At 39.5% G+C, this 27,796-nt stretch overlaps 1 protein-coding gene across 6 annotated transcripts in view; it reads left to right on the forward strand.

Moving 5' to 3' along the window:
• Nucleotides 1-27,422, forward strand: part of CCT6B (chaperonin containing TCP1 subunit 6B) — a 47,312-nt gene extending 19,890 nt beyond the window's left edge. For 5 of the 6 annotated variants that reach the window (XM_070772681.1, XM_019982168.2, XM_019982169.2 and 2 more), the window contains 7 exons: nucleotides 3,102-3,184; nucleotides 3,684-3,780; nucleotides 4,300-4,447; nucleotides 11,465-11,598; nucleotides 13,344-13,446; nucleotides 15,351-15,423; nucleotides 15,915-27,422. In XM_070772681.1, coding sequence (XP_070628782.1) covers nucleotides 3,102-3,184; nucleotides 3,684-3,780; nucleotides 4,300-4,447; nucleotides 11,465-11,598; nucleotides 13,344-13,446; nucleotides 15,351-15,423; nucleotides 15,915-15,987 — 711 coding nt within the window. In that variant the 3' untranslated portion in view covers nucleotides 15,988-27,422. The remainder of the gene's footprint in view (nucleotides 1-3,101; nucleotides 3,185-3,683; nucleotides 3,781-4,299; nucleotides 4,448-11,464; nucleotides 11,599-13,343; nucleotides 13,447-15,350; nucleotides 15,424-15,914) is intronic. The other variant, XM_070772680.1, reaches the window with a different exon arrangement.
• The last annotated feature ends 374 nt before the right edge of the window (nucleotides 27,423-27,796 follow it).

Genomic DNA, 27,796 nt, shown 5'->3' on the forward strand with positions numbered 1-27,796 from the left:
CTGCCTTTTCTAAAACCAGCTTGAACATCTGGAAGTTCACGGTTCATGTATTGCTGAAGCTTGGCTTGGAGAGTTTTGAGCATTACTTTGCTAGCGTGTGAGATGAGTGCAACTGTGTGGGAGTTTGAACATTCTTTGGCATTGCCTTTCTTTGGGATTGGAATGAAAACTGACCTTTTCCCATCCTGTGGCCACTGCTGAGTTTTCCAGATTTGCTGGCGTATTGAGTGTAGCACTTTCACAGAATCATCTTTCAGGATTTGAAATAGCTCAACTGGAATTCCATCCCCTCCACTAGCTTTGTTCGTAGTGATGCTTCCTAAGGCCCACTTGACTTTGCATTCCAGGACGTCTGGCTCTAGGTGAGTGATCACACCATCGTGGTTATCTGGGTCATGAGATCTTTTTTGTATATTTCTTCTGTGTGTTCTTGCCACCTCTTCTTAATATCTTCTGCTTCAGTTAGATACATACCATTTCTGTCCTTTATTGTGCCCATCTTTGCATGAAATGTTCCCTTGGTAGCTCTAATTTTCTTGAAGAGATCTCTTCCCCATTCTATTGTTTTCCTCTATTTCTTTGCATTGATCGCTGAGGAAGGCTTTCTTATCTCTCCTTGCTGTTCCTTGGAACTCTGCATTCAAATGGGTATATCTTTCCTTTTCTCCTTTGCTTTTCGCTTCTCTTCTTTTTTCAGCTATTTGTAAGACCTCCTTAGACAACCATTTTGCCTTTTTGCATTTGTTTTTCTGGGGGATGATCTTTTTTTTTTTTCCTGGGGGATGATCTTGATCACTGCCTCCTGTACAATATCATGAACCTCTGTCCATAGTTCTTCAGGCACTCTGTCTATCAGATCTAATTCCTTGAATTTGTCTGTCACTTCCACTGTATAATCATAAGGGATTTGATTTAGGCCATACCTGAATGGTCCTAGTGGTTTTCCCTACTTTCTTCAATTAAAGTCTGAATGTGGCAATAAGGAGTTCATGATCTGAGCCACAAGCTCCCGGTCTTGTTTTGCTGACTGTACAGAGCTTCTCCATCTTTGGCTGCAAAGAATAAAATCAGTCTGATTTCGGTAGTGACCCTCTGGTGATGTCCATGTGTAGAGTCTTCTCTTATGTTGTTGGAAGAGGGTGTTTGCTATGACCAGTGAGTTCTCTTGGCAAAACCCTGTCCGCCTTTGCCCTGCTTCAGTTTGTACTCCAAGGGCAAATTTGCCTGTTAGTCCAGGTGTTTCTTGACTTGCTACTTTTGCATTCCAGTCCCCTATAATGAAAAGGACATCTTTTTTGGGTGTTAGTTCTAGAAGGTCTAGAACTAACAGAACTAGAACTAACAGAACTAGAACTAACAGAACCATTCAACTTCAGCTTCTTCAGCATTACTGGTCAGGGCATAGACTTGGATTACTGTGATATTGAATGGTTTGCCTTGGAAACGAACAGAGATCATCCTGTTGTTTTTGAGATTGCATCCAAGTACTGCATTTCGGACTCTTTTGTTAACTATTAGGGCTACTCCATTTCTTCTATGGGAGTCTTGCCCACGGTAGTAAATATCATGGTTATCTGAGTTACATTCACTCATTTCAGTCCATTTTAATTCATTGATTCCTAAAATGTCAATGTTCACTCTTGCCATCTCCTGTTTGACTACTTCTAATTTACCTTGATTCATGGACCTAACATTCCAGGTTCCTATGCAACACTGCTCTTTACAGCATCAGACTTTATTTCCATCACCAGTCACATCCTCAGCTGGGTGTTGTTTTGGCTTTGGCTTCGTCATTTCATTCTTTCTCGAGTTATTTCTCCACTGATCTCCAGTAGCCTATTGGATACCTACCGATCTGGGGAGTTCATCTTTCAGTGTCTTATCTTTTTGCCTTTTCATACTGTTCATGTGGTTCTCAAGGCAAGAATACTGAAGTGGTTTGCCATTCCCTTCTCCAGTGGACCACTTTTTGTCAGAACTCTCCACTATGACCCATCCATCTTGGTTGGCCCTACATGGCATGGCTCATAGTTTCATTGAGTTAGACAAGGCTGTGGTCCATGTGATCAGTTTGGTTAATTTTCTGTGATTGTGGTTTTCATTCTTTCTGCTCTCTGATGGAGAAGGATGGAAGCTTCCTGATGGGAGAGACTGAAGGGGAAACTGGTCTTATTGTGATGCGAGGCTGTGCTCAGTAAATCTTTAATCCAATTTCTATTGATGGGCGGGGCTGTGTTACCTCCCTGAGGCCAAACTATGGTGGAGGTAATAAAGATAATGATAATGAAGGCAAATCTCCTTCAAAAGATCTGGTGGAGGCTCTACTGCACTCCCCGCCCCCGCCCCTGCAGTAGACCACCGCCAGCCCATCCCTCTGCTGCTGACTCCTGGACACTCAGGGCAAGTCTGAGTCAGTCTCTTGTGGGGTCACTGCTCCTTTCTCCTGGGTCCTGGTGCACACAAGGTTTTGTTTGTGCCCTCCTAGAGTCTTTATCCCAGTCTTGTGTAAGTTCTGGCAACTCTATGGTGGGGTTAATGGCGATCTCTTCCAAGAGGGCTTATGCAATACCCAGGCTGCACCCAGAGCTCCTGCCCCTGCGGCAGGCCACTGCTGACCTGTACGCCTACAGGAGACACTCAAACACTCAAAGACAGGCTCAGTCTCTGTGGGGTCTCCTGGTATGCACAGAGGTTTTATTTGAGCCCTCAGAGCATATCTGGTGTGTATGGGGTTTGATTCTAAATGTGATTTCGCCCCTCCTACCATCTTGCTGGGGCTTCGCCTTTGCCCTTGGATGTGGGGTATCTTCTTGTGGTGGGATCTTACATTCTGCTGTTGATGGTTGTTCAGCAGCGAGTTGTAATTTTGGAGTTCTCGCAGGAGAAGATGAGTGCACGTCCTTCTACTCCACCATCTTTTTTTTCCTTTTTTTCCATGTTATAATTTTAACTTATGATAAGTATTATAGATACAGATCACATAAACGAAAGCTCTTTGGGTTCTTAATAATTTTAAGATTGTGAAGCAGTGTTGAGACCAAAAAGTTTGAGAACTATTGGCTTAAAACATGCTTATAACTTTTATGCTAATTTGATTATAGGGAATTGATCCATTTTCCTTAGATGCTCTTGCAAAACATGGCATTTTAGCTCTTCGTAGAGCAAAAAGAAGAAACATGGAAAGGTAAGCTTGCTGATAATTATGTATCTTAAGTTTTTTTATAGATTAAATTGAAACTATCCTGTGTGTTCTTTTAGCTTTTATGTCAATGTTGTTGAACAAAAAGTAACATTCAGTTCAGTTCAGTTGCCTCTGACTCTTTTTGATCCCATGGACTGCAGCATGCCAGGCCTCCCTGTCCATCACCAACTCCTGGAGTTTACCCAAACTCATGTCCATTGAGTCGGTGATGCCATCCAACCATCAAATAGTAGCATACACATTTCAAATTTTGTTCATAGTTTCAGTAAATAATGGAAGTGTTAAAAATCAAGATTGTTAATACATCTCAACTTTTTCTCATGAGATCCTCAGAAGGTTTTCATCTTCTTAAAACAGATTTGAAAATAATACAATATAATGACAGTGCAGTCTTCTGTGTTAGATTGTCTTTTTCACTTTTAACAAATTAGTCTGTATACTTTTCATAACCAAAGCTGTGATGTCATATATGTAATTTCAGACTCTCTCTTGCTTGTGGTGGAGTGGCTGTGAATTCTGTTGAAGACCTCAGTGTAGATTGCTTGGGACATGCTGGTCTTGTATATGAGTACACATTAGTGAGTATTTCTGTGGGCAGTGGTTATAATGTGAACAGCAAACTTTAAAAAAAAAACTTTTAAATTCACATTTTATGTTATGAGAATCCACAGGATACATCTTGCAGTTTATCTTTCTAAATGTTTGTTAATAGTTCAAATATAACTTAACTGTTTCAGCACATATTTGGTCAATGCTCTGTGATGTGCTCAGTTGCTTCAGTTGTATTCGACTCTTTGTGACCCTGTGGACCTCAGCCCACCAGGCTCCAATGTCCATGGGATTTTCCAGGAATACTGGAGTGGGTTGCCATGCCTTCCTCCAGGGGATCGTCCCAACTCAGGGATGGGACCCATGTTTCCTGTGACTCTTGCATCGCAGGCAGATTCTTTACCTGCTAAGCCATCAGGGAAGTCCACATTTAGTTATACTTGATAAGAAAAATTCATATAAAGTTTGGATTCTGATAGTATCAGCTAGGTCTTGATTTCATAATGGCTTTATGTATTAAAGTTATATCTCCTTGTATTACCTTTTAGGGTGAGGAAAAGTACACTTTTATTGAGGACTGCATTAACCCTCGCTCTGTCACCTTGTTGGTTAAGGGACCAAATAAGCATACTCTCACACAAATCAAGGATGCTGTAAGGGATGGACTTCGTGCCATCAAAAATGCCATTGAAGATGGTAAGCTCTTTTTTGTGATAGATACAAAATTCGCATATTTTTAAAGTAGTAATAATCTATTATGGGATGCATAGTATTTTAAAAGATATGAATGATTCAGTTCAGTTCAGTTCAGTCACTCAGTCGTGTCCGACTCTTTGCGACCCCATGAATTGCAGCACGCCAGGCCTCCCTGTCCATCATCAGCTCCCAGAGTTCACTCAGACTCACGTCCATTGAGTCAGTGATGCCATCCAGCCATCTCATCCTCTGTTGTCCCCTTCTCCTCCTGCCCCCAATCCCTCCCAGAATCAGAGTCTTTTCCAATGAGTCAACTCTTTCACATGAGGTGGCCAAAGTACTGGAGTTTCAGCTTTAGCATCATTCCTTCCAAAGAACACCCAGGGCTGATCTCCTTCAGAATGGACTGGTTGGATCTCCTTGCAGTCCAAGGGACTCCCAAGAGTCTTCTCCAACACCACAGTTCAAAAGCATCAGTTCTTCGGTGCTCAGCTTTCTTCACAGTCCAACTCTCACATCCATACATGACCACTGGAAAAACCATAGCCTTGACTAGATGGATGTTTGTTGGCAAAGTAATGTCTCTGCTTTTGAATTCTCTTATTTCACTTCAGACTGTTTATAGTGAAGTTTTCTCCTTCAGGATAGTCTTTTCTATAGTTCATTTAATTTAAAAAAAATTTTGACTGTGCTGGGTCTTTGGTTGTAGCGAGCAGGGGCTACTCTTCCCTGCTGTGCACGGGGCTTCTCGGGTGTTGGCCTCTCCTGTTGTGGAACACAGGCTGCAGGCACACAGGTTCAGTAGTTGTGGCACATGGACCCTGGAGCTTGCAGCTCCAGTAGTTGTGGCTCCGCAGTTGCGGCTCCCAGGCTCTAGAGCACGGACTCAGTGGCGTATGGGTTTAGTTGCTTCGGAGCATGTGGAATCTTTCCGGGCCAGGGTTGGAACCCATGTCCCCTGCAATGGCAGGCAGATCTTATCCACTGGACCACCAGGGACGTACTGAAATATTCTTAATAGTATGCTGCCTTTTCAATGAACTTCTATTTATTAAGTGAAAGAACTGATTTAATATTGTAGTATCATTTTTTATTTTTAGAAATTTATTTTTAAAACTATAAAAATGCTTTTACAGCTTAGGACCCATTCCATTTCCTCAGTGCAGTATAATTTTAAGAAAGATTAGGAAAGAATATTTATTGATAATTTATTACCAGCTTCCTTCTAAAAAGAGTTAGGGTTAGATTTTCAATAACATACTGTGTGAGAATAGTAAACACATCATGAAAAAATGCTCAACATCATTATTCATTAGGGAAATGAAAATCAAGACCACCAAGAGATACGGTTTCATGGTGATTAGGATGGCAGTAATCAAAAACCTGGACAATAATGAACATTGATGAAAATGTGGAGAAATTGGAACCTTTATACGTTGCTGTTGGAAACGGTTGGAAAACAGGCAGTTCCTCAAAGATTAAATGTAGAGTTACACTATGACCAGCACATCAGCTCTTAGATGTGCATACAAGTGAGGTAAAAATGTATGTGCACACCAAAAATACACATGAATGTTTACAGTAGCCAGCCAGTGGAAAAATCCAAATATCCATTAGCTGATGAATAGATAAATAAAATGTGGTATGTCTGTACAATGGAGTATTATAAAGGAATAAATACTGATATATGCTACAATATTGATGACCTTGAAAACATTCTATAATGTAAAAGAATCTAGGCACAAAAGTCTGTGTGTTATATGATTCCAGAAAAGGCAAAGCCATAAAAATAGATTAGCAGTTGTGATTGTCAGGGGCTGGGGGAAGAGGAAATAGGGAATGATTGCTAGTGGGTACAGGGTATTTTTAGGAAAGTATTTTGGGATTAGAATGGTGATGGCTGCACAGTCATGTGAATATACTGGAAACTACTGGGAAGTACACTTTTTTTTTTGGCTGCATAGCACGGAATCTGGGATTCCCTAACCAGGGATTGGGCCCACGCCCCCTGTGGCGGAAGTGTAGAGTCTTAACCACTGCACCAGTGTAAAGGGCTGAATTTTATGGTGTGTGAATTGTATCTCAAAAAATAGAGTAACTCTGTAAACAACACATCAGATTTGTCTGATAAGCAAAAACATAAATGTGAAATAATGGTGAAACAGAAGCTGAGATGGAAAATTAGAACCTAGGAAAATAGAATATGGATATAGCAAACATAATAGTCACTGTAATATTTAATCTGCCAGAACATAGAGATACAATCAGATATATAGTTTTCATTATTGAAAAGGAGAAATCACAGCAGTTCCTAAATTGAAAAAATATGGGAGTTGGTATGAGAGCCTACTTCTTATAGTCACTTTTGATGAAAGCTAGTAGTAGTATTTGGAGAAGGCAATGGCCCCCCACTCCAGTACTCTTGCCTGGAAAATCGCATGGATGGAGGAGCCTGGTAGGCTGCAGTCCACGGGGCCGCCAAGAGTCGGACACGACTGAGCGACTTCACTTTCACTTTTCACTTTCATGCACTGGAGAAGGAAATGTCAACCCACTCCAGTGTTCTTGCCTGGAGAATCCCAGGGATGGGGGAGCCTGGTGGGCTGCCATCTATGGGGTCACACAGAGTCGGACACGACTGAGGTGACTTAGCAGCAGTAGCAGCAGCAGTAGTATTTTTTAAAGAAGATAAACATATGATTCAGCATGAAGGCTTTGGTAGTTCAACCTGGTTCTTAGGCTTTAGAATACAAAGAAAAATGGACTATTTTAAAAAATCACTTCAACTTCTTAGTTTTTTAAGAAATAATTTATCTAAGTAATTGACATATTATGAACTACACATGTTTAAAGTATACAGCCATGAAACAGTCCCCTCAGTCAAGACAATGAATATATTTATCACCCCGAAAAGTTACCTCATTGCCCCTTGGTCATCCTTCCTTCCTCCTCTCCCTGTGTCACCCTGCCCGTAGGCAACCTCCTGGGTGCAACAGGAAGTCAGCTTTCTGTTGCTATAGATTAGTTTGCATTTTTTAGAATCTTGTATGAGTGGAATAATACACAATGTATTCTTTTTTTTTTTTTGCTTGGCTTCTTTTACTCAACATAATTATTGTAAATTAATTAATATTATTATGTTGATCAGAGTTCATTCATTTTATTGCTAGATAGTATTCCATTATATGAATATACTACAGTTTATTTCATCAGATTCACCTATTGATGAACATTTGGTTGTTTACAGTTCTTGGTTATAGCAAATAAAGTTGTTATGAACATTTGTATACAAGTCTTTGTATGGACATATGCTTTCATTTGCCCTGGGTAAATAGCTAGGAAAGCAACGCTATGTTTAACTTTTTAGAAATTGCTCAACTGTTTTGTCATGTACTGTTTTACATTCCTATTGGTTGTTCTGCATCCTTACCAACAGTCCTGGGTATGGTCAGTCATGTTACCTTTAGCCATTCTAAAATTTAAAAAACCAAACTGTAATTGTAATTTGCATTTTCTTAATGATCATTGATGTTAAGCATCTTTTCATGTGCTTACTTGCTATCCATATCTTTGGTGAAGTTTCTGTTCAAATCTTTTGCCCTTTTAAAAATTGGGTTGTTTGTTTTCTTACTGTTGAGCTTGAGAGTTCTTTGTATATTCTGGATACAAATACCTTTTCAGATATATGATCTGTAAATATTTTCTGCTACTCTATAGTTTGTTCTGTTATTCTCTGAACAGTGTATTTCAAAGAAGAAATCTTAATTTTGATGATGTATAATTTATCAATTTTTCTTTCATGGAATATGCTTTTGGGTGATATCTAAAAAATCTTTATCTACCCAAGGTCACAAAATTTTTCTTTTATAACTGTCAGTCTTAAGTTTGTGCAGTCTCTACCACCATCTATCACAGAACATCTTTCATCTTGCAAAACTGAAACTCTGTACCCATGAAGCAGTAACTTTCCATTCTCTTCTCTCCCAAGCTCCTGGAGACCACCATTCTACATTCTGTCTTTATGAATCTGACTGTTCTACGTACTTCATATGAATGGAATCATACAGTATCTGTCCTCTTGTCAATGGCTACTTGGCTGAGTATAATGTCTTCAGGGCTCATCCATGTTATATTAATAGCATGTTTCAAAATTTCCTTCCTTTTAAGGCTGAATAATATTCCATTGTAGATATATACCACATTTTATTTATCCATTCTTTGTTTTTTTCTTGGCCACAGCTTGTGGCTTGAGGGATCTTAGTTCCCCAACAGGGATTGAACCTGTGACCGAAGTCCTAACCACTGGACTGCCAGGGAATTCCCTATCCCCTCATCTGCATTGGCAGGCAGGCTCTTCACTACTGAGCCACCAGGAAAGCCCTGGAGTTTTCTTCATGGGAAGATTTTAACCACAAATTCAGTCTCTTTTATAGATACAGGACTATTCAGTTTGTCTGTTTTTCTTGAGTGAGCTTTAGTACTTTGTGTCTTTCAAGAAATCTGTCCACTTCATCTAAGTTAAGATCATACTGCCATGAACTAAATCTGATTTGCTGCCCATTTTTGGTAGGTAAAGTTATATTGGAATATAGATGCCCCTGCTTGTTTATGTATTGTCTGTGACTTTGTGGTACGCCAGCAGAATCGAATAGTTGCAGAAGAGATGGCATGGCCTACAGAGCCTAAAATATTACCTGGCCTTTTGCAGAAAGTTTGCTAACCCCTGATCTTTGTTTTCAAATTTACTGGCATTAAGTTGTTTGTAATATTACTTTATTATCCCTTTAATATCTATAGAATCTGTAGTGATAGATTTCTACACTGTTCTCATTTCATTTCATGGATCATTTTTATTTCATTGATTTCCACTTTGGTCTTTACTATTTTCCTTCTTCTGCTTACATTAGTTTTCATTTGTTCTTCATTGGTTTGAGACCTTTGTGCTTTTCTAATATGGGTCTTTAGTGATGTAAATTTCTCTTCAGTTACTGCTTTAGTAACTTCCCACACATATTGGTATGTTGTATTTTTATAGGAGAATGGGATCTGGGAAGTTTTCAAAGCTACTGGTAATGTTCTGTTTCTTAAACTGGGTGGTAGGTACATGGGTACATTTATTTGTTTATTCTTTATATCTTATGCATGTAAATACTCTTTTGTGTTTATTCAGTATTTAACAAGGAGCTTTTAGAAGTGTGAATGGGAGGTGAGGCTGTAATTACCTTGTGGGTAGATAATTCTCTTGAGCAGTTATGTTGTACAATGAAGCAGAGAAAGGGGGTTGTAATTAAAGAATGATGTAGGATAAAAGGAGAGATTCTCTTTGTGTTGTTTATTTTAAACATGGATGATTCCAAAGCAAGTTTACTAATTCAAAGAAGAGTAAATAAACTTTATAAAACCATACCAGCAGGTGTAAGAGTTATATCCTCAACTGAAAATTGATGTGTTTAACCAGAACTTTTGCCTTAGAATAATAACACCTAATCTTTTTCTCAAACAGTTTTGGTCTGCTTATACAAGGAAGCAAATACTTCCTTGAGTTCTGAGAATTTCATACCAAAAACTATGGCCAATTTATGTTGGCCTAGCATTTTTTTTCAAATCAAATGCTGTTATTAGTTGTCTGCAACAGTAAATTTTAAGTAACTACATTTTAAGTGTAGTCATAAAGGAGAAGGATGAAGGTATGTCTGTTATTATAAACAATGAAATAAGCTGTTTGTAGCCAGCTGTTACCTGTTTAGTCCAGTCACTCAGTCATGTCCAACTCTTTGCGACCCCATGGACTGCAGCACGCCACGACTCCTGGAGTTTATTCAGCCTCACATCCATTGAGTCGGTGATGCCATCTAACCATCTCATCCTCTGTCGTCCCCTTCTCCTCCTGCCTTCAATCTTTTCCAGCATCAGGGTCTTTTCAAATGAGTCAGTTCTTTGAATCAGGTGGCCAGAGTAGTGGAGCTTCAGCTTCAGCATCAGTCCTTCCAATGAATATTCAGGACTGACTTCCTTTAGGATTGACTGACTGAATCTCCTTGCAGTCCCAGGGACTCTCAAGAGTCTTCTCCAATACCATAGTTCAAAAGCATCAAGTCTTTGGCCCTCAGTTTTCTTTATAGTCCAACTCTCACATCCATACTTGACTAATGGAAAAACCATGGCTTTGACTAGATGGATGTTTGTTGGCAAAGTAATGTCTCTGCTTTTTAATATGCTGTCTAGGTTGGTCATAACTTTCCTTCCAAGGAGTAAGTGTCTTTTAATTTCATGGCTGCAGTCATTATCTGCAGTGATTTTGGAGCCCAAGAAAATAAAGTCAGCCACTGTTTCCACTGTTTCCCCATCTATTTGCCATGAAGTGATGGGACCAGATGCCATGATCTTCGTTTTCTGAATGTTGAGTTTTAAGCCAACTTTTTCACTCTCCTCTTTCACTTTCATCAAGAGGCTCTTTAGTTCTTCATCACTTTCTGCCACAAGAGTGGTGTCATCTACCTATCTGAGGTTACTGATATTTCTCCTAGCAGTCTTGATTCCAGCTTCTGCTTCATCCAGCCTGGCATTTCTCATGGTGTACTCTGCATATAAGTTAAATAAGCAAGGTGACGATATACAGCCTTGATGTACTCCTTTCCCAATTTGGAACCAGTCTGCTGTTCCAATGTCCAGTTCTAACTGTTGCTTCCTGGCCTGCATACAGATTTCTCAGGAGTCAGGTCAAGTGGTCTGGTATTCCAGTCTCTTTCAGAATTTTCCACAGTTTGTTGTGATCCACACAGTCAAAGGCTTTGGCATAGCACATCTGTACTGTGCTTAATTATTTAATGATGTATAACTTTAGGATGTTTCATAAGACATCTGAGTAATCACTGAGCTGTGTGACTTATTTTATTGCTCTCTGTATTTAAATACATTTTAGATGCAGGCAAGATAACAGAACATGAATATCTAGTTGCATTTTCCTCTGTTTCTTCTGTGTGGTATGTCTTGCCAATCATTTTTTCCCCCCAATAGGTTGTGTTGTTCCAGGAGCAGGTGCTGTTGAAGTGGCAATAGCTGAAGCTCTAGTTACATACAAGCACACGATACAAGGAAGAGCTCGTCTTGGAGTCCAAGCTTTTGCTGATGCTTTACTCATTATCCCTAAGGTACAACTATCCTAATGGCCAAAGAACAATTGGTTGAACATAAGATGTCTAATTAAATTGCCAATATTAGGTATCACAGTAGAGTAGGAAGACAGTTGTTTACTTTTATTTCCCCACATAGTTTTAGCTGAAGCAGGGAAGTTTTTAGTATAACAGCTCTGAATACTTGTAGGAGTTTCATGAAATGGCCAAATTACTACTTTGCTTCCATCTCTGAGCTCCAAAATTTGAAGTTAACTCCAAAAATTTCTTTCAAAAATACTTCATGATTAATCATAATGAAGAAGTTTAGAATGTAAAATTTAACTAGATTTTGAGTAGATCTTTATTTTTTTGGTGGTATCCAAAGTACGAGCACTTTAAATTATGGGACGTGAGAACTTTTGGCTGTTTAGCACTTCCAAATACAGTACTAGAAAAGGAGAGAAACCAGTTTTTTTTTTTTCCTGTGTCAACGGAAGGATGGAGAACTACCTTTTTTTCCCCCTTTCCCTTAATCTGTTTGTGAACCACTTGGAAACACAGAAAACTATTTCAAATATACTATTACCATGACTTAAAACATCTTACTAAAATACTAGCAAAATCTCTTTGATAACTGCTTTAAAATTACTCATAATTTGTTGAATTTTTGTGAATTAGATATCCGTAGTTTTCTTTCTCTGAAGAGGCAGTCAGTAGTAGTTGCTACACATTGGTAAATTTGAGTACACACTGAGTGGTACCTTTCTACTCACCTGCTGTTGGTTTAGGACCACTTGGAAATGAACTTGGCTTGCAGTGCAGGTGTCTCCATCTCTGTTGCTGTAAGTCATGACTCCTCATGTGAACAAAGGGCACAGATATGTTACAAATAAGCAGATTTCCTTTAGAAAATGCTCAGGAAAAACCAGAAACCATGTGGCTAGAGGGACCAAGCAAACAACAATACCTTTCTACTTCTTTCCATTAAGAAAAATCTTTTGCAAGGAGTTGTTATGGAGATGGACTCCTTCAAGGGCGCTTGTCTAATACTGGGAAATGAATTGTCCGAGGAGACACATGTACTGACAAAGCAAAAGACTATCTTGGGAAGGAGTGATCAAGCAGAAAGCAGAGTATGGGAACCCAGGAGAACTGCTCTTCCTCTTGACAGTCTCAGGTCTCTGGTGCCGGGGTTAGTTTCCAGGTTGTCTGCGGCCAGTCATCTTGCTTGTGCTCCTATTTGGTCCAGCCCAGGGCCCTTTCCTGGTGGGCGTGCACATGTCTCAGTCAAGATGGATTCTAGCCCGAGAGTTTCTGGGAGATTGTCAGGACATATGGTGGGCTGGTGTGGTCCCTGTTTTTAGCCCCTCCCAGAGTCTTCTGATTGGTCTTGGAGGCACCTTGTCAGTTGCCTGTTCTCTGTCAGAACGTCCTTTTGTGAAACAACTTATGCGAGTGGTTATTTTTATGCCTGGCCAGGGTGGGTGGTTTAGTCCTTAACAGAGGGAAACTAATTTAGCAGGCTGGGGTTGGGGAAACTCTAATGTCTTCAGAATTTAGTGTGATATACATAGGGGAAATGTTGAAGTGAATATAATAATTACTAGGTACACAAAATAATTAAATTTACATTAAGAATGAAATTCTTCAAAAGATGATGATTACTACATTATGGGTGTGTTTTCACAAGACTGGAAAGCAGTGCCTTATTTTTATCTGATATTCTAATATATATGAAGACATTCTATTCCAAATATTTATTATTATTTTTATTCGTATAGGTTCTTGCTCAGAATTCTGGTTATGACCTGCAGGAAACACTAGTAAAAGTTCAGGCTGAGCATTCAAATTCAAAACAACCTGTTGGCATAGATCTGAACACAGGTAAGACAGTGAGGAAAACTTAGCTGCTTCATAAAAAAGAGGTTATGCTATAGTGACCCAGAATTTATAGTAAGGGGGGATGTGGAGGTGGATGACTTTTGTATATTTAAAAAAAATTATATCTATTTATTTATCTTTGGCTGTACTGGGTCTTCATTGCTGTGAGGGCTTTTTTTTCCCTATAGTTGTGAAGACCAGGGGCTGCTCGCTTCTGGCGGTGCCTGGTCTTCTCATTGTCGTGGCTTCTCTTGTTGCAGAGCACAGGCCCTGGGGCTTTCAGTCTTCAGTAGTTGCAACACATGGGCTCAGTAGTTGCGGCTTCCAGGCTTGAGACCACAGACTCAATAGTTACGGCTCACAAGCTTAGCTGCTCTGAGGCATGTGGAATCTTCCCGGATGCAGGGAACCCAGGTCTCCTGCAATGGCAGGCAGATTATTTACCACTGAGCCACCAGGGAAGCCCTGACTTTTGTATTTAAAGAATGGGTGCCTTTAGTTTACTTTTGAACTTCTTAAAAGCAGATATTCATTTATTTAAGCAATAGTTATTGAGTGCTTGTTATTTGACCAGGGATTCACACAGAACGAAATAGACAAAAGTCCCTGCCCTTGTGAGCTTATGTTGTAGCAGGAAAAGATAGGCAGTAAATGATAACCTTAATAAGTAAGTACCTTTAACATTTTTAAAGGCAATAAATTATATGATAAAAATAAAGGAGCAGTATAAGGATGATTGTGGATGCTAGAACAAGAGCATGGGGAGGGTGTTTTAATTTAAAGAGAGTGATCAGAGTAGCCTCAGTGAGAATGCCTATTGAACAAAGTCAAAGAAAATTAGGAAATTAGCTACGTGGGAACTAGGGAAAGAATGTCCTAGGCAGAGGGACTAGCTGGCGGGAAAGCCAGTGTTTGGTGTTTTGTGAGGAGGAGACGGGAGATGAGAGAGGTGATAGAAGGTCAGATCACAGGAAGGTGTGTGGACCAGTGTGTGGAGTCTGACTTTCTGTGGTGGAACAGGGAGCAGTTTTGAGCAGAGGTGTGACATGGTGTGAATGTATTTAAAAGGATCACTCTTGCTATTCTGTGGTGAAGAGTCAACTGAACAACTGAAAGGAATTGCCATTGGCATTGGCTGCTTTGGAGAAGACTGTGTAGAGCAGGCTGTGGCTAGAGGTGAGCGTTGAGTTCCGACAAGGCTAAGTTTGAGGTATCTGTTGACTTTAAAATATACAGTTGGATGTACAAGTTTGACACTCAGGAAGGTGGCCCAGATAGGAGAAAACTTGGGAGTCGTCAGAGTGTGTGTGTGTATTTAACATTAGATCTTTTGTTTAATTTGGGTCTTGTTGCACCACGTGAGATCTTTCATTGCGGCACTCGGTCTTAGTTGCTCCGTGCCATGTGGGATCTTAGTTCTGTGACCAGGGATCAGATCCCTGTCACCTGCAAGGCAGATTCCTATCCACTGGACCACCAGGGAAGTCCAAGAGTGTATGTGTTTTAAATCCAGTAGATTGGATGAGATCACCTAGGGAGTGAGTATAGAGAGAGAAGAGAAGAATCTAGGACTGAGCCTTTGGGTACTCCAACATTAAGAGCTCAGGAGGAAGAGGAAGAACCAGCAAAACAGACAGTAAAGGAGCCACTAGTGCAGAGGAGAAAAACCAGGCAAGTGTGCTATCCTGAAAGGCAAGTGAAGAAAGAGCAGTGAGGAGGCTGCAGTCAGCTGTGCTAAGTGCTGCTGATAGATGAGGCCTGAGACTCGACCTTTGGATTCGACACCATGGAGGCCATTGGTGACCTTGACAGTAGTAGTTTTGGTGGTATATGAGATATTAGAATATATAGTCAATGTTAACAGAATATGTCAAGACTGTAGTATTGAAATTGTTTTTGCTTTGCAGGTGAGCCAATGGTAGCAGCAGATGCAGGAGTGTGGGATAATTATTGCGTGAAAAAACAACTTCTTCACTCTTGGTAAGTTAATAAGAAGAGAAAGACTTTTAGGGACATAATTGTTAATATTAAGATTTTTCTATTATTTTTGCCACGCTGCAGTGGAAAGTGGTGAAAGGCATGGTATCCAGTTATTAAAACTGGCTTCTGTCATTTTCCAGTCCCTTTTACATTTAAGTCTAACTGTGTCAGTTATAGGAAATGTTAATATTACTGTTTATTTGAGAGAGAAAGGAAGGAAGTTTACTGAAATAGTACCACATGCATAGTGGGAAAAAAATCAAATGATGTGCTAAAAATGAGCTCAGTTTTGCTGGAATATAAAATTAGGCTTCTACTTTATCAACAAAGAAGATGGAATTTTAATACAAGAGTCTTTATTTATAATGTCTTTGTCTTATCTCACACCAACATCATTGCAGAACAAAGTGCCTTTAGTAGCTGGAGATTTCTGGGGGGAAAGGTAAGAGTGGGTTGGTGAGCTTTACTCACCCTGTCGTCTTTTCCCTCAGCACTGTGATTGCCACCAACATTCTCCTGGTTGACGAAATTATGCGAGCTGGTATGTCTTCTCTCAAAGGGTGACTGAGTTCAAAATCAACTCTTCTAGAAGCTGAGACTTAACACATCTTACATCCAATTCCCATTATGGAGCCTGAGCCATTCTTAATTTTTACACAATAAATGCAGTTTATATTTGTTGGAGGAATTTTGTTGGAGGTCTTAGAAGTCTCAAAAGTATTTCATCAAGGTATAAAGAACATAAATATTTTCATAGGAAAGAAATATTGACGAAAATAGTTTTCCCTTAGAAGTTCTAACTCCCTACTCTTTATTGTATGTATGATATTTTGATATAACAAGAAAAACATATTTAGTCTTTCTTTATCCCTAGTTCCTGGCACAAGATCTGCTAAAACCTTTGTAATTTCCTGAGTAATGGGGGTGATAGGAACATTTTTTATTATAATATTTAGTCTTGGTCCCTGGTTCCTAAGATCTTCTAAGACCCTTGAAATCTCTGGAATTCATGAGTGCTTTTTGTGCGCTAATGAGGTGAGTCTTGATGGGACTCTAGATGGCTTCAGGTTGGGGGCTGGTTACCAGAAGAACCAGCCATGTGATCAGAGGGTTAGGACTTTAAGCCTCATTACCCTGAGAGGGAAGGGAAAGGGGCTAGAGATTGAGTTACTAATCAATTATACCTACATGATGAAGGTTTTATAGACTAATCCCTAAACTGTGGGGTTTGGAGAGCCTCATAAAGAGCTTTTGGAGAGGTTGGTGAAAATATCCATGTGCTGGAAGGGTGGTGCACGCCAGCTCTGTGAAGACCAAGCTGCTGTACTAAGGACGCTTACGGACCACGTCATATATACCTCTGCATCTGGCTGTTTATATTCTTTATAATATCCTTTATAATAAACTGGTAAGTGTAAGCAAATGTTTCCCCGAGTTTTGTGAGCCGCCATAGCAAATTATCAACCCTGAGATGGAGGGGATTATGGGAACAGAAGTTGGACAGAGGTGTGAGTAACATGTGGACCCACTGCTTGTTGATTGGTGTCTGAGGTAGGGGGTGATATTGTGGAACTGAGCCCTTAACCTGTGGAGTGTCTGCCAAGTCTTGGTAGTTAGTGTCAGAATTGAATTGTAGGATACTCAGTTGTGTCTGGAGAGCTAGAGAATTAGTTGGTGTGGGAAAATCCCCACACATTTGGTTTCAAATGTTGTGAGTAGAGGAAACAATTTTCCTTTAATATGCTATTGCAGTTGCCATAAAATATAATCTATTCTGATTCCTGTACCTTTTGAGCAACTTTTAATGAAGAAAATATGGAGCACAGGTTTTAGAGCACTCAAGTCAATTTCCAATTTGTCAGAGAGTCTCAGAGAAAAATGTTTTTTCTCTCAAAATTCCTCCAGTAACTTCCTGCTGCCACTCTTTCTGCTGATAAATATGACATCACTTTGTGAGTATAGCTTTGCTTTACTGATCCCTGTAAGTTTATTCTAAGTATAGTTTTATTAGATTTTACCTTGTTCTTTGGTGTGTATGACCAGCAACTTACACCACTGTTCTGTTAATAGCTCTGGTAGGTCTCTGACTGGATGATTAGATAGAACAAGTCTCATCTGGAAAGATTGGGATTGTTGGCACCAATGCTGGGAAATTTTTTCTTGGCTTTGAATATAGCTATTCTGTATCAGTATTATTGCAATCTCTTTCTTATTCAAAATACTAGAATTAATATATCGTAGTTTTTATTATTTTGGTTAATGTCTATCCATGGATGCAAGTTGATGAGATTAAAATATGGCAGGTGCATTAATGGAACTTTGGCCTATTAGTGCATGTAGGGCAAAGTTCACTTAACCATTCGATGCCTTACTTGAAAGCATGTAGTCCTATAGTCTGTTTTTCTCCCCCACTTAGTGTGTTGTCAGTATCTTTCCAAGTTAATAGCTGCACTTTTGAAATCCATGTGTCCATTCATCCATTCCCCTCATTTTTAGCTGTTTCTGAGCTTTCCAGTGTATGTCTGTGCTATAATGTATTTATGCATCAATGGGCCTTTGATTATCGCTAATTTTACGTCAGGGCTTCCCCGGTGGCTCAGTGATAAAGAATCCTGCCTGAAATGAAGGAGACAAAAGTTCTATCTCTGGGTCCTGAAGATTCCCTGGAGGAGGAAATGGCAACCCCCTCCAGTATTCTTGCCTGAGAAATCCCATGGATTTGAGGGGCCTGGTGGTCTAGAGTCCTTGGGGTTGCAAAAGAGTTGGACACGACTTAGTGACTAAGCAACAGCAGCAATTTTACATCATTTAAACATCATAGCATTGAATTTTTATGTACATGTCTCCTTGGACACACATGTGAGAGTGTTTGTAGAGATTATACCTAGAAATGGAGCTGGGGTTTAGAGCTCTTCATCTTATATTTACTAAGTAGTTATACCAGTTTACATTCTCCCCTGTTTAGTTCCATGTCCCTACAACCTTGCCAAGTCTTGGTATTTTTAAACTTCAAATTTTTGCCAATCTGTAGAATATAAAATTATATCCCCTTGTAACAGCAATTGCCTTGATTACTAGTGAAATTGAACATATTTTCATGAATATTTTGACCATTTTCAGTTCTATAATGTTATCTATTCATATTGTTGCCTATTTTATTTTTTTGGATTTTTTTTCTGGAATTAGATTATCTATCTATATTTCACAATATTTTCTCCCAGACTGAAACTTTTTCACTTTTGAAAAGTATACAAAAGAATTAGGTACACATACTTTTATATACTGAAATTTATCATTTTTTCTTTTTAGTTTATATTTTTTGTGCTTCTACAAAAAATTCTTTACTGCTTCATAATGTTTTCTTATATTTCATCAGTTTTAAAAGTTTAATCACATTTAAGCTTTTAATTGATCTGGAATTTATTTTTGTATTCTATGGTATATGTTATGGATTCATTTCTCCGCCCCTGCCCCCGCCCCCCATATTGTTAACCAAGTGTTCTTACACCTGCTGATTTGTGAATATATACCAGTGTCCTTTGCATCCCATTTGACTGAATTATCTTTACTTGGGTTTTTGTTTCTCATTTAAATATTTTGTTCCGTTGGTCTAGTAATTGTTATTATATCAATACCACATTGTTTTACTTCTTAAAACTTTATAAAAAGTCTTGATGTGTGGTAGGGTGAGTTTACCAATCCCTTCTTTATTTTCTTCAAAATTGTTTTGGCTATTCCTAGGTAGAGGAAAGTGAAAAAGTTGGCTTAAAGCTCAATATTCAGAAAACGAAGATCATGGCATCTGGTCCCATCACTTCATGGGAAATAGATGGGGAAAGAGTGGAAACAGTGTCAGACTTTATTTTTTTGGTCTCCAAAATCACTGCAGATGGTGACTACAGCCATGAAATTAAAAGACGCTTACTCCTTGGAAGGAAAGTTACAACCAACCTAGATAGCATATTCAAAAGCAGAGACATTACTTTGCCAACAAAGGTCTGTCAAAAGTCAAGGCTGTGGTTTTTCCAGTGGTTGTGTATGGATGTGAGAGTTGGACTGTGAAGAAAGCTGAGCGCCAAAGAATTGATGCTTTTGAACTGTGGTGTTGGGGAAGACTCTTGAGAGTCCCTTGGACTGCAAGGAGATCCATCCAGTCCATTCTGAAGGAGATCAGCCCTGGGATTTCTTTGGAAGGAATGATGCTAAAGCTGAAACTCCAGTACTTTGGCCACCTCATGCGAAAGAGTTGACTCATTGGAAAAGACTCTGATGCTGGGAGGGACTGGGGGCAAGAGGAGAAGGGGACGACAGAGGGTGAGATGGCTGGACGGCATCACTGACTCGATGGGTGTGAGTCTGAGTGAACTCTGGGAGTTGGTGATGGACAGGGAGGCCTGGCGTGCTGCGATTCATGGGGTAGCAAAGAGTCGGACACGACTGAGCGACTGAACTGAGCTGAACTGAGATCTGTTTTCCCTCTTTTAGGATCAGCTTTTTATATGTTGTATGTTTTGATTAGAATTTTAGAATTTCAATGACTTTATAGTTTATATCAGGTAGAAATATATGTATTCTTCCCATTCATAAATATTTTATATCACTTTGTATCTTACTAACTGCTTCATTTTTTTTTTTTAATTTTAGTAAATGTTTTCATGAAGCTCTAAGTGTTTCCTATAAAAATGCATTACATCTCTGGTTACATTTATTCCTATGTATTTTTAAAAGCTATTATAAATATCATCTTTTATAAAAATTACATTTTTAATTGTACATTGCTGTACTATGGGCCTTCTGTGGGCTTTAATATATTGGCTTTTGTATTTCATAACCTTGCTGAACTGTCTTATTAGTGCAATAGTTTGCCTGTAGTTTATTTTGGGATTACCTGGGTTGATCATAACAGGTTAGTTCTTTTTTCTTTTCACTTCTTATATTATCTCTACTATTTTCCTGTTTTATTGAGCTGCCTAAGACCTTTGTATAATATTGAATAGAGGCAATGATGGCAATTATGTTTATCCTGTTCTGCATTTAAAGGGCATGTTTCTAGCATTTTACTGCTTTTTGTTCGTTTTGTTTTTGCTGTGAAATCTTGGCAGGTAGTCAGCTGTGTAAAGTTAAGACTATTCCTTTGTATTTCTGTTTTGATAAGAGTTTTTTAAAAAACGTTGTGATTGTTGAGTTTTATTGAATGATTTTCTTCATGCTTTGAGTTGTTTTCTTTAATAAGTTTTCTTTCTTTTTTTTTTTTTTTTGATAGATGAGTGAGTGATTTATTAGGACACTTGTGAGGCTTACAAGCAGGCAGGTGAGAAATGCCACACCCGGGAACTCACTGGGCTACAGTTTTATAATCAAAGGAAAAGTGGGGAGGGGGAGAAGAACTTCTTTGTCTTTCGTGAGTAGATGTCATGCTTCCATCATCAGTTCCTCCTCCAGGTTAAGTAGGGATGTTTTTTTGTTCCTACATTGTCAAACTAGGTCCACAAATCACTGCTTTTCATGTGTGCAGAGAGCATGTCCTAGGGATCATGAACTTACTGAGCTCACAGGGCAGGATGTGTGGGTCTCATGCCACCATTGTTTTATTGTTTTGGGGCATGTCCCATGCTTCTGTTGCATGGTTTTGTTGCTAAGCAAGCCTGCTTGTTTAATAAATTTCCTAATGTTAAACTATTCTTGTATTCCTGCTACTGCTGCTGCTAAGTCACTTCAGTCGTGTCTGACTCTGTGCGACCCCTAGACGGCAGCCCACCAGGCTCCGCCGTCCTTGGGATTCTCCAGGCAAGAACACTGGAGTGGGTTGCCATTTCCTTCTCCAATGCAGGAAAGTGAAAAGTGAAAGTGAAGTTGCTCAGTTGTGTCTGACTCTTAGCGACCCGCATGGACTGCAGCCTACGAGGCTCCTCTGCCCATGGGATTTTCCAGGCAAGAGTACTGGAGTGGGGTGCCATTGCCTTCTCCGTTGTATTCCTGAGATAAATCCTTTTTGATTGTGATGTTTGATCATGTTTGTTGATTCTAAGATGCAGACTTCTTACATTTTAACATTTCTGTAATTAGAACATGTTTTACAGTCAGTGGCATCTTCTAATTATTCTTGCTTGAACTTGGTTACCAGTTCAGTTCAGTTGGTCAGTTGTATCCAACTCTGTGATCCTATGAACTGCAGCACACCAGGCTTGCCTGTCCATCACTAACTCCCGGAGCTTACTCAAACTCATGTCTATCGAGCTGGTGATACTTTGAGTAGTTTTAGTTAACAACCATTTGAGGAAGGAATAGGAGTCTTAATTGTTGCCTGAAAACTTTCTGTTGTTAACTTCTGGTAAAGAAAATTTCAGCAGCAAAACTTTCTGAATATGCATCAGGGGCTTAGAAGAAAATGCAGAAACTATGTTATGAAATATTACATACCACCCACTCTTGATGGCAAGAATAAATATGAAAGCCTTTGAGTTGAAAAGTGATTTAGAAGAGTTGGACTACACTGTGAAGATCTTAACGTTATTTACTTTGCTTATATTTTCCTCATTATGAATGTATAAGAGTGATAGATAATAAAAGTAAGTGTAAATAAGTCTAAAAAACTCTTTCAGTGAGTAGAAAATAAAATGTGGGTGATAAGAAAGCATTATGTTATGGTTGAAGTGACAGGATTTTTCTTTCTTAGTATGAAAGTAATGGTATATCTTACAATCAGTGACATTTCTGATGTGGTGAAATATAGTATTAACGTTTTATATATTGCTGGACTTGATACTAATATTTATTTAGGTTTTTGTATGTATTCATAAGTAAGATTGGTCTATAATTTTCCTTGCTCACTATCCTTGTCCAATTTTGTTATCAGTGACATACTAGCCTCATAAAATGAGATGGAGAATTCTTCTTCTTCTTCTTTTCTTTGAAACAGTCTGAGTCAGTAAGATGGAGGGTTATCTCTTTCTTGACAGCTTGGTCTTAGCCCAGTAGTTTTTTAAATGGGAGGGATAGATTTTTGACTCTTGATAAAATTTTCTTCATTGCTTTAGGTCTTGAGTTTTCTATTTCCTTTTGAGTCTGTTTTCATAATTTATATTTTAAAGGAAATCTTCTATAAAATGATGCTTTTACCCTTTGTGTATTACTCTAGAGATGCTGTCCCTTTTTGGTAGGGTGGGCTGGTGGGTTGGGGTTGAGAGAGGGTAAGATTTTTCTAGTGTCTGTTTACTTTCTTTGTTTTTATTTATTTTTAAAAAAATATTAATTGAAGTATAGTTGATTTTTAAAAATTGTTTATTTTAATTGAAGTACTTTGTTTTGAGAACAATGTCTCAAAAAACAGCCTGTAGCTAGATTTTTATTATTTTAATCAGTTCAGTCTGACATTTCTTTTAACTGGCAAGTTTAGTTAATATTTTATGATTACTGATGTACTGAATTTACTTCTACCATACAATTTTAATACTTTCTGTTTGTCCTTTTTAATACTTTTTCTCCTTTACTACCTTCTATTGGATTGACCACATTTTTAAATTTAGTTTATTAATCCTTCTTTTCCCTCTGCTAGTTTGGAAATGATATATCTTATTTATTACTTTAAAAATTTTAACTTGTTAATATAGTTAATAACTCTGCTCCCCCCAACAATATAAAATCTTTAAAACATTTTAAATATAGTCATCCCCTCTTGTTTACCATGTGTTCTTATTCAATATTTTAGTTCCATTTTGTCTTTTAAATCCCCTGAATTAGTCATAATAATAATAATTGTTTTATACAACAATAAAACAGTTTCTGTTTATATTTTCCATTTGTTTTCAATTCATTTCTTTGTTTACCATTCTTCCTTGTAACTGTACCCTTCCCGCGGGGTTCGCTTTCTTTCTTTCTGATGTATGTCCTAGTCTTAGTGCAAATCTGCTAGTAATCTCTCAGTGTTTCTTCCCTCTAAAGGTCTTCATTGCCCTGAGCTACTAAGTAGTCATGTGTTTGACTGTGCGGGTCTTGGTTGAGGCGTGCAGGGCTTCTCTCTAGTTGTGGTCTGCAGGCTTCTCGGCGCGCTGTCCTCTCTTGGTGCAGAGCACAGGCGCTAGGCTCACAGGCTTCAGTGGCTGCAGCACCAGGGCTCAGGAGTTGTCACTCGGGGGCTTTAGCGCGTGGGCTCAGTAGTTGTGGCGCGTGGGCTTAGTTGCTCCAGGGTAGGTGGAATCTTCCCAGACCAGGGATGGAAACTGTGTCCCCTGTATCGGCAGGCGGATTCTTTTCCACCGCACCATGAGGGAAGTCCAGCTTCTACCTTTTGATTATTCATCTTTTGATGTATACCTAGAAGTGAAAATTTTAGATCATTTGATAATCTGTGTTTAATTTTTTGAGGAACTACCATATATTTTCCTTTTTTAAAAAATTATTAATTGAAGTAGAGTTGATTTTTTTAAAAAACAGTCTACAACAGTTTTAATTTTTCTACATCCTCCCCAACACTTAACCATTTTTTGTTGATTTTGAAAAATAATAACCATCCTAATGAGTATGAAGTCTTCCCAGGTGGCACTAGTGGTAAAGACTCCGCCTGTGAATGCAGGAGGTAAAAGAGATGTGGGTTTGATCCCTGAGTTGAGAAGATTGCTTGGAGGAGGAAAATGGCAACCCACTCCAGTGTTCTTGCTTGAAAAATTCCATAGGCAAGAGGAGCCTGGAGGGCTGTAGTCCAGGGGCTCGCAAAGAGTCGAATGCGACCGAGCGACTGAGCACACACGATAAGTATGAAGTGGTCTCTCATAATAAGCCATGTACCTTTAAATGTGCTGCATTTTATATGGCATTTTTCTGTGTCTGTGAGTTGAGGGTGAGGTGGAGGGTTGTCCACCCTGGCTAAATCTGCTTTGTGTTACAACTGCCAGGCCTAGCTATTTTTAATGCAGATTGTTTAACTAATTTTCTCTTTTGGAGAGTAGCCAACTTTCGAGTACATAAAAAATTCATAACACTTCCATTAAAAATAAAAAAGACTTTATCCTAAGTTTGTTTCATAAATCTCTGACTTTCACTTAAAGAATCATGAGCCAAGCACTGTTATCCTCTGCCTGCCATTCTCCCACTAACAGTTTGTTTCCTACCTATATATTTTTACTGTCCTTTCCAGGACAGCACTGTTTCTTTGAGATCACTTTATTGGTGCCATCATTATTGCTTCATGTTTTGATCCTGTCTGATAGTCATCCATTACTGCCCTCCCACAATACCACTGTCATCCCAGGGTTTTGGCTCTTGAACATAATTCAGTTTAATATTGTCAAGTATTAAGGCCTTGTAACAATCCATTCACTCTTCCTTTACGACTGCCCATATAATTGTCAACGAGATCTAGGGGAACAAGGGTATAATCATTAGGGACATCCCAGTGATTCTGTAAATAGCTGTTGCTTTCCTTATCCTATTCTAGATTGAGGGCTTTAAGCTTATCAACCTGGAGACCAAGTGTCTCATGAATTAGATGTAATCTTCAATCATATTTTACCTGGTCAGATGTTTAGGCCACATAGGAAAGGGACCGAGATGGGAAACTGGAAGATCAGTGTTGTTGTGTTTAGAAAATCACTGATTTAGTGCTTTAGTGAAAAACAAACATATGCTCCGAAGCTATTTATACAGGTTGCCTTGCAATATGAACTTGATTGTGGATTCTTAACTATGCTGCTCTTGAGTTATTTCATGAATATTAGCCTTTCTTTAGAAAGGAGACACTGGGACCTGAATTGGAGCCTTTACTGCAGGGCATTTTGTTAGAGGACAGAGAGGGAAGGGAAGTACCAGGGTGCTGGTATTTTCCTAGAGCCCACAGATGGTCAGAATTGTTTTCTCATGACCTGACTTGCCACCTTCTCCATGCTCAGCAGAGTCCTTGACAGTACAGAACTGAGCTGATGACAAATCACAGTGAACAATGACCGCAGTCTCATTCCTTCTGGGACTTTCTCAGCATTTCTCAGTTGCTTAGTCCAAGAGTCAGCTGGCATAGCCCTGTGTCTACTCATTGCCTGGGCCAGGATGGAGCCAAGTGTCTTGTTGGACAAATAGCCTGTGGGCCTGAATCTGGCTCCTCTCCATACCTTGGAGATAAATCTTGATGTGAGGTTGAGGAACAGGTTTGGGCCATATGCTTGCCTGGCAGGTGCTTCACAAAAGCTCAGGATGCATAAAGTAAGGCTTTAAAAGCAGTGAGCTTCAGAGGCTCTTTCCCGTTGCTCCTCCTACCTCCCTGGAGCTGCGTACAAGAGCCAGTTTGCCGTGCTGTGTTTGTTAGTGGCAGTGCTGTTGACGTCTGGGAGGCACTGTTTATTGTGGTATTGTTCTCTCCACTGTGGAATGTTGCACATTCTTGGCACCTGGGCACTAAGGGCTGGTATACCCCCATTCATTGTGACAGCCAAGAATGCCCCTGCATTTCTAGAGGTCCTCTGGAAGATGGTCCCACTAAAGGAAGCTTGAACTGTCTATGATCCGCTCACTTGTGTATCATTGCTTGTATGCTTTGTCTTCACTAAACTTCAGCCTCAGTTAGTGCTCTTTTGACCTCACCCCCAGTCCCAGTCAGAGGATGTGACAGGCTATCCTGTGGGGAGGACGGTGTTGGAAACCCCAGGTCATGGTGTTGTCTTTGTGAAGCGGGGTTGTGCTGGCAGTTAAGTATGCTGGCTTAGGAGACAGAGTGCATGGGATCTTACTCCATCTCTGCTACCTATCCGCTGTGTTACCTGGGGCCAGTTACCTAACCTCAGTTTTTCCATCTTTAAAAGGGAGATAATATTGTTCCTATCTGATAGGACTGTTGCAGGGATAAGTTTGTGCAAATTGCTTCACAGACTGTTCGATTCATACTTTGTGCTTAACAACTGCTTAGCCATTATTATTAATTTTTTATGATCATCAATGATATGCATCAGAGAAGGGTTAGAGGTACAGTTTGTGACACACATAGAGTAAAATCGACTAGTGCAGGATAATCCTGCAAGCGTCTGGCTGTAGCCAGTAGAACTCAATAAGTGGTCAGCATCGCTTTGTCTGTAGGACCAGGATCACGCTGCCTGGAGGCTGGTTGGATGCCTGACCATGTGCCAAAGGGGGTGTCAAATGAGTGTTTACTCTCCTGTTTCCCCTTGGGCACACCTGAATCTCTACCCCAGACTCTGACTGATGAAACTTGGGCAGCTCTGGGCAAGGGGATAGGAGACTAATGTTGCCGAAAGACCACAGGCCTGTAAATCCACTTTCCCCTACAGTGCTGGGAAAGTATTTCTCCCCAAACACTGTACAACATGAACTGAGAGGCCTTTTTCTGTCAATCCAGATGGAATGTTCCAGAGACACAGGCTTGAACTTTCCACTTTCATGTGGGTAAGCTGAAGGAGTGTGAATTCATGGCACCAAGAACGTTATGATACTCAACCCTCCTGACCTCCTGTGGCTAAAATTCCAACATTAGCATTGAATTCTTTTGTATTAAGCATTATCTGCTTTCTGGTTTTTTGTTATAAATACGAATGTGCAGACAAGAGTTAACACAGCAGGCCTGACGCCTGTCCTTTGAAAGGCCTCCACGGTAGGTTCTTGGTTGGCATCTGGTACCTTGGATTTGAGGAGTATCCCACTGCCCTAACTGATAAGAGAGGCTCACTATGCCTTAACTGTCAGCAAGACGGCTTAACATTTGCCTTCCTCTGGGAATCTGGAGTTGGGGTATGTGTCACGCACCAGGTGCCCATATGACCAGACTCTAATAAAAACTTATGAACTTATGAATAAAAACCTAATGAACTTTCCTGGTTGGCAACATTTCACAGGTGTTGTCACAGTTTCTTGCTGGGAGAATTAAGAGTGTTCTGTCTGACTCCACTAAGAGGGTCCTTGAAAACTTGCACTTGGCTTCCTCTGGACTTAATCCCATACGCCTTTTCCTTTGCTGATGTTGCTTTGTATCCTGTTTCTGTAATAAATTATAGCTGTGAGTATGACTGTGCAGAGCCCTTTGAATTTTCCTAGTGAATCATTGAACTTGGGTGGGGGTGGTCTTGGGGATCTCCAACACAGCAATATTCCCGATATTTAAGAAAACTGCAGAATAATATCTGAGCAAAAGTCCTCAATAAAATAGCAAGCCAAATCCAACATCACATAAAAAAGATTATACATTATGACCAACTGGGGTTTATCCCAGGCATGAAAAGTTGTTTTGATATCCTCAAATCAATGAATATAATACTCCATATTAGAATAAGGACAAAACCCACAGTCACCTCAACATGCACACAAAAAGTTATTTACAAAATTCATGATATGATTCAGTAAACTTAGAGTGGAAGGGAAGTTCCTTAACCTGATAAAA

Source organism: Bos indicus, chromosome 19 (assembly GCF_029378745.1).
Source record: "Bos indicus isolate NIAB-ARS_2022 breed Sahiwal x Tharparkar chromosome 19, NIAB-ARS_B.indTharparkar_mat_pri_1.0, whole genome shotgun sequence".
In the NCBI taxonomy this organism is placed as follows: domain Eukaryota; kingdom Metazoa; phylum Chordata; class Mammalia; order Artiodactyla; family Bovidae; genus Bos; species Bos indicus.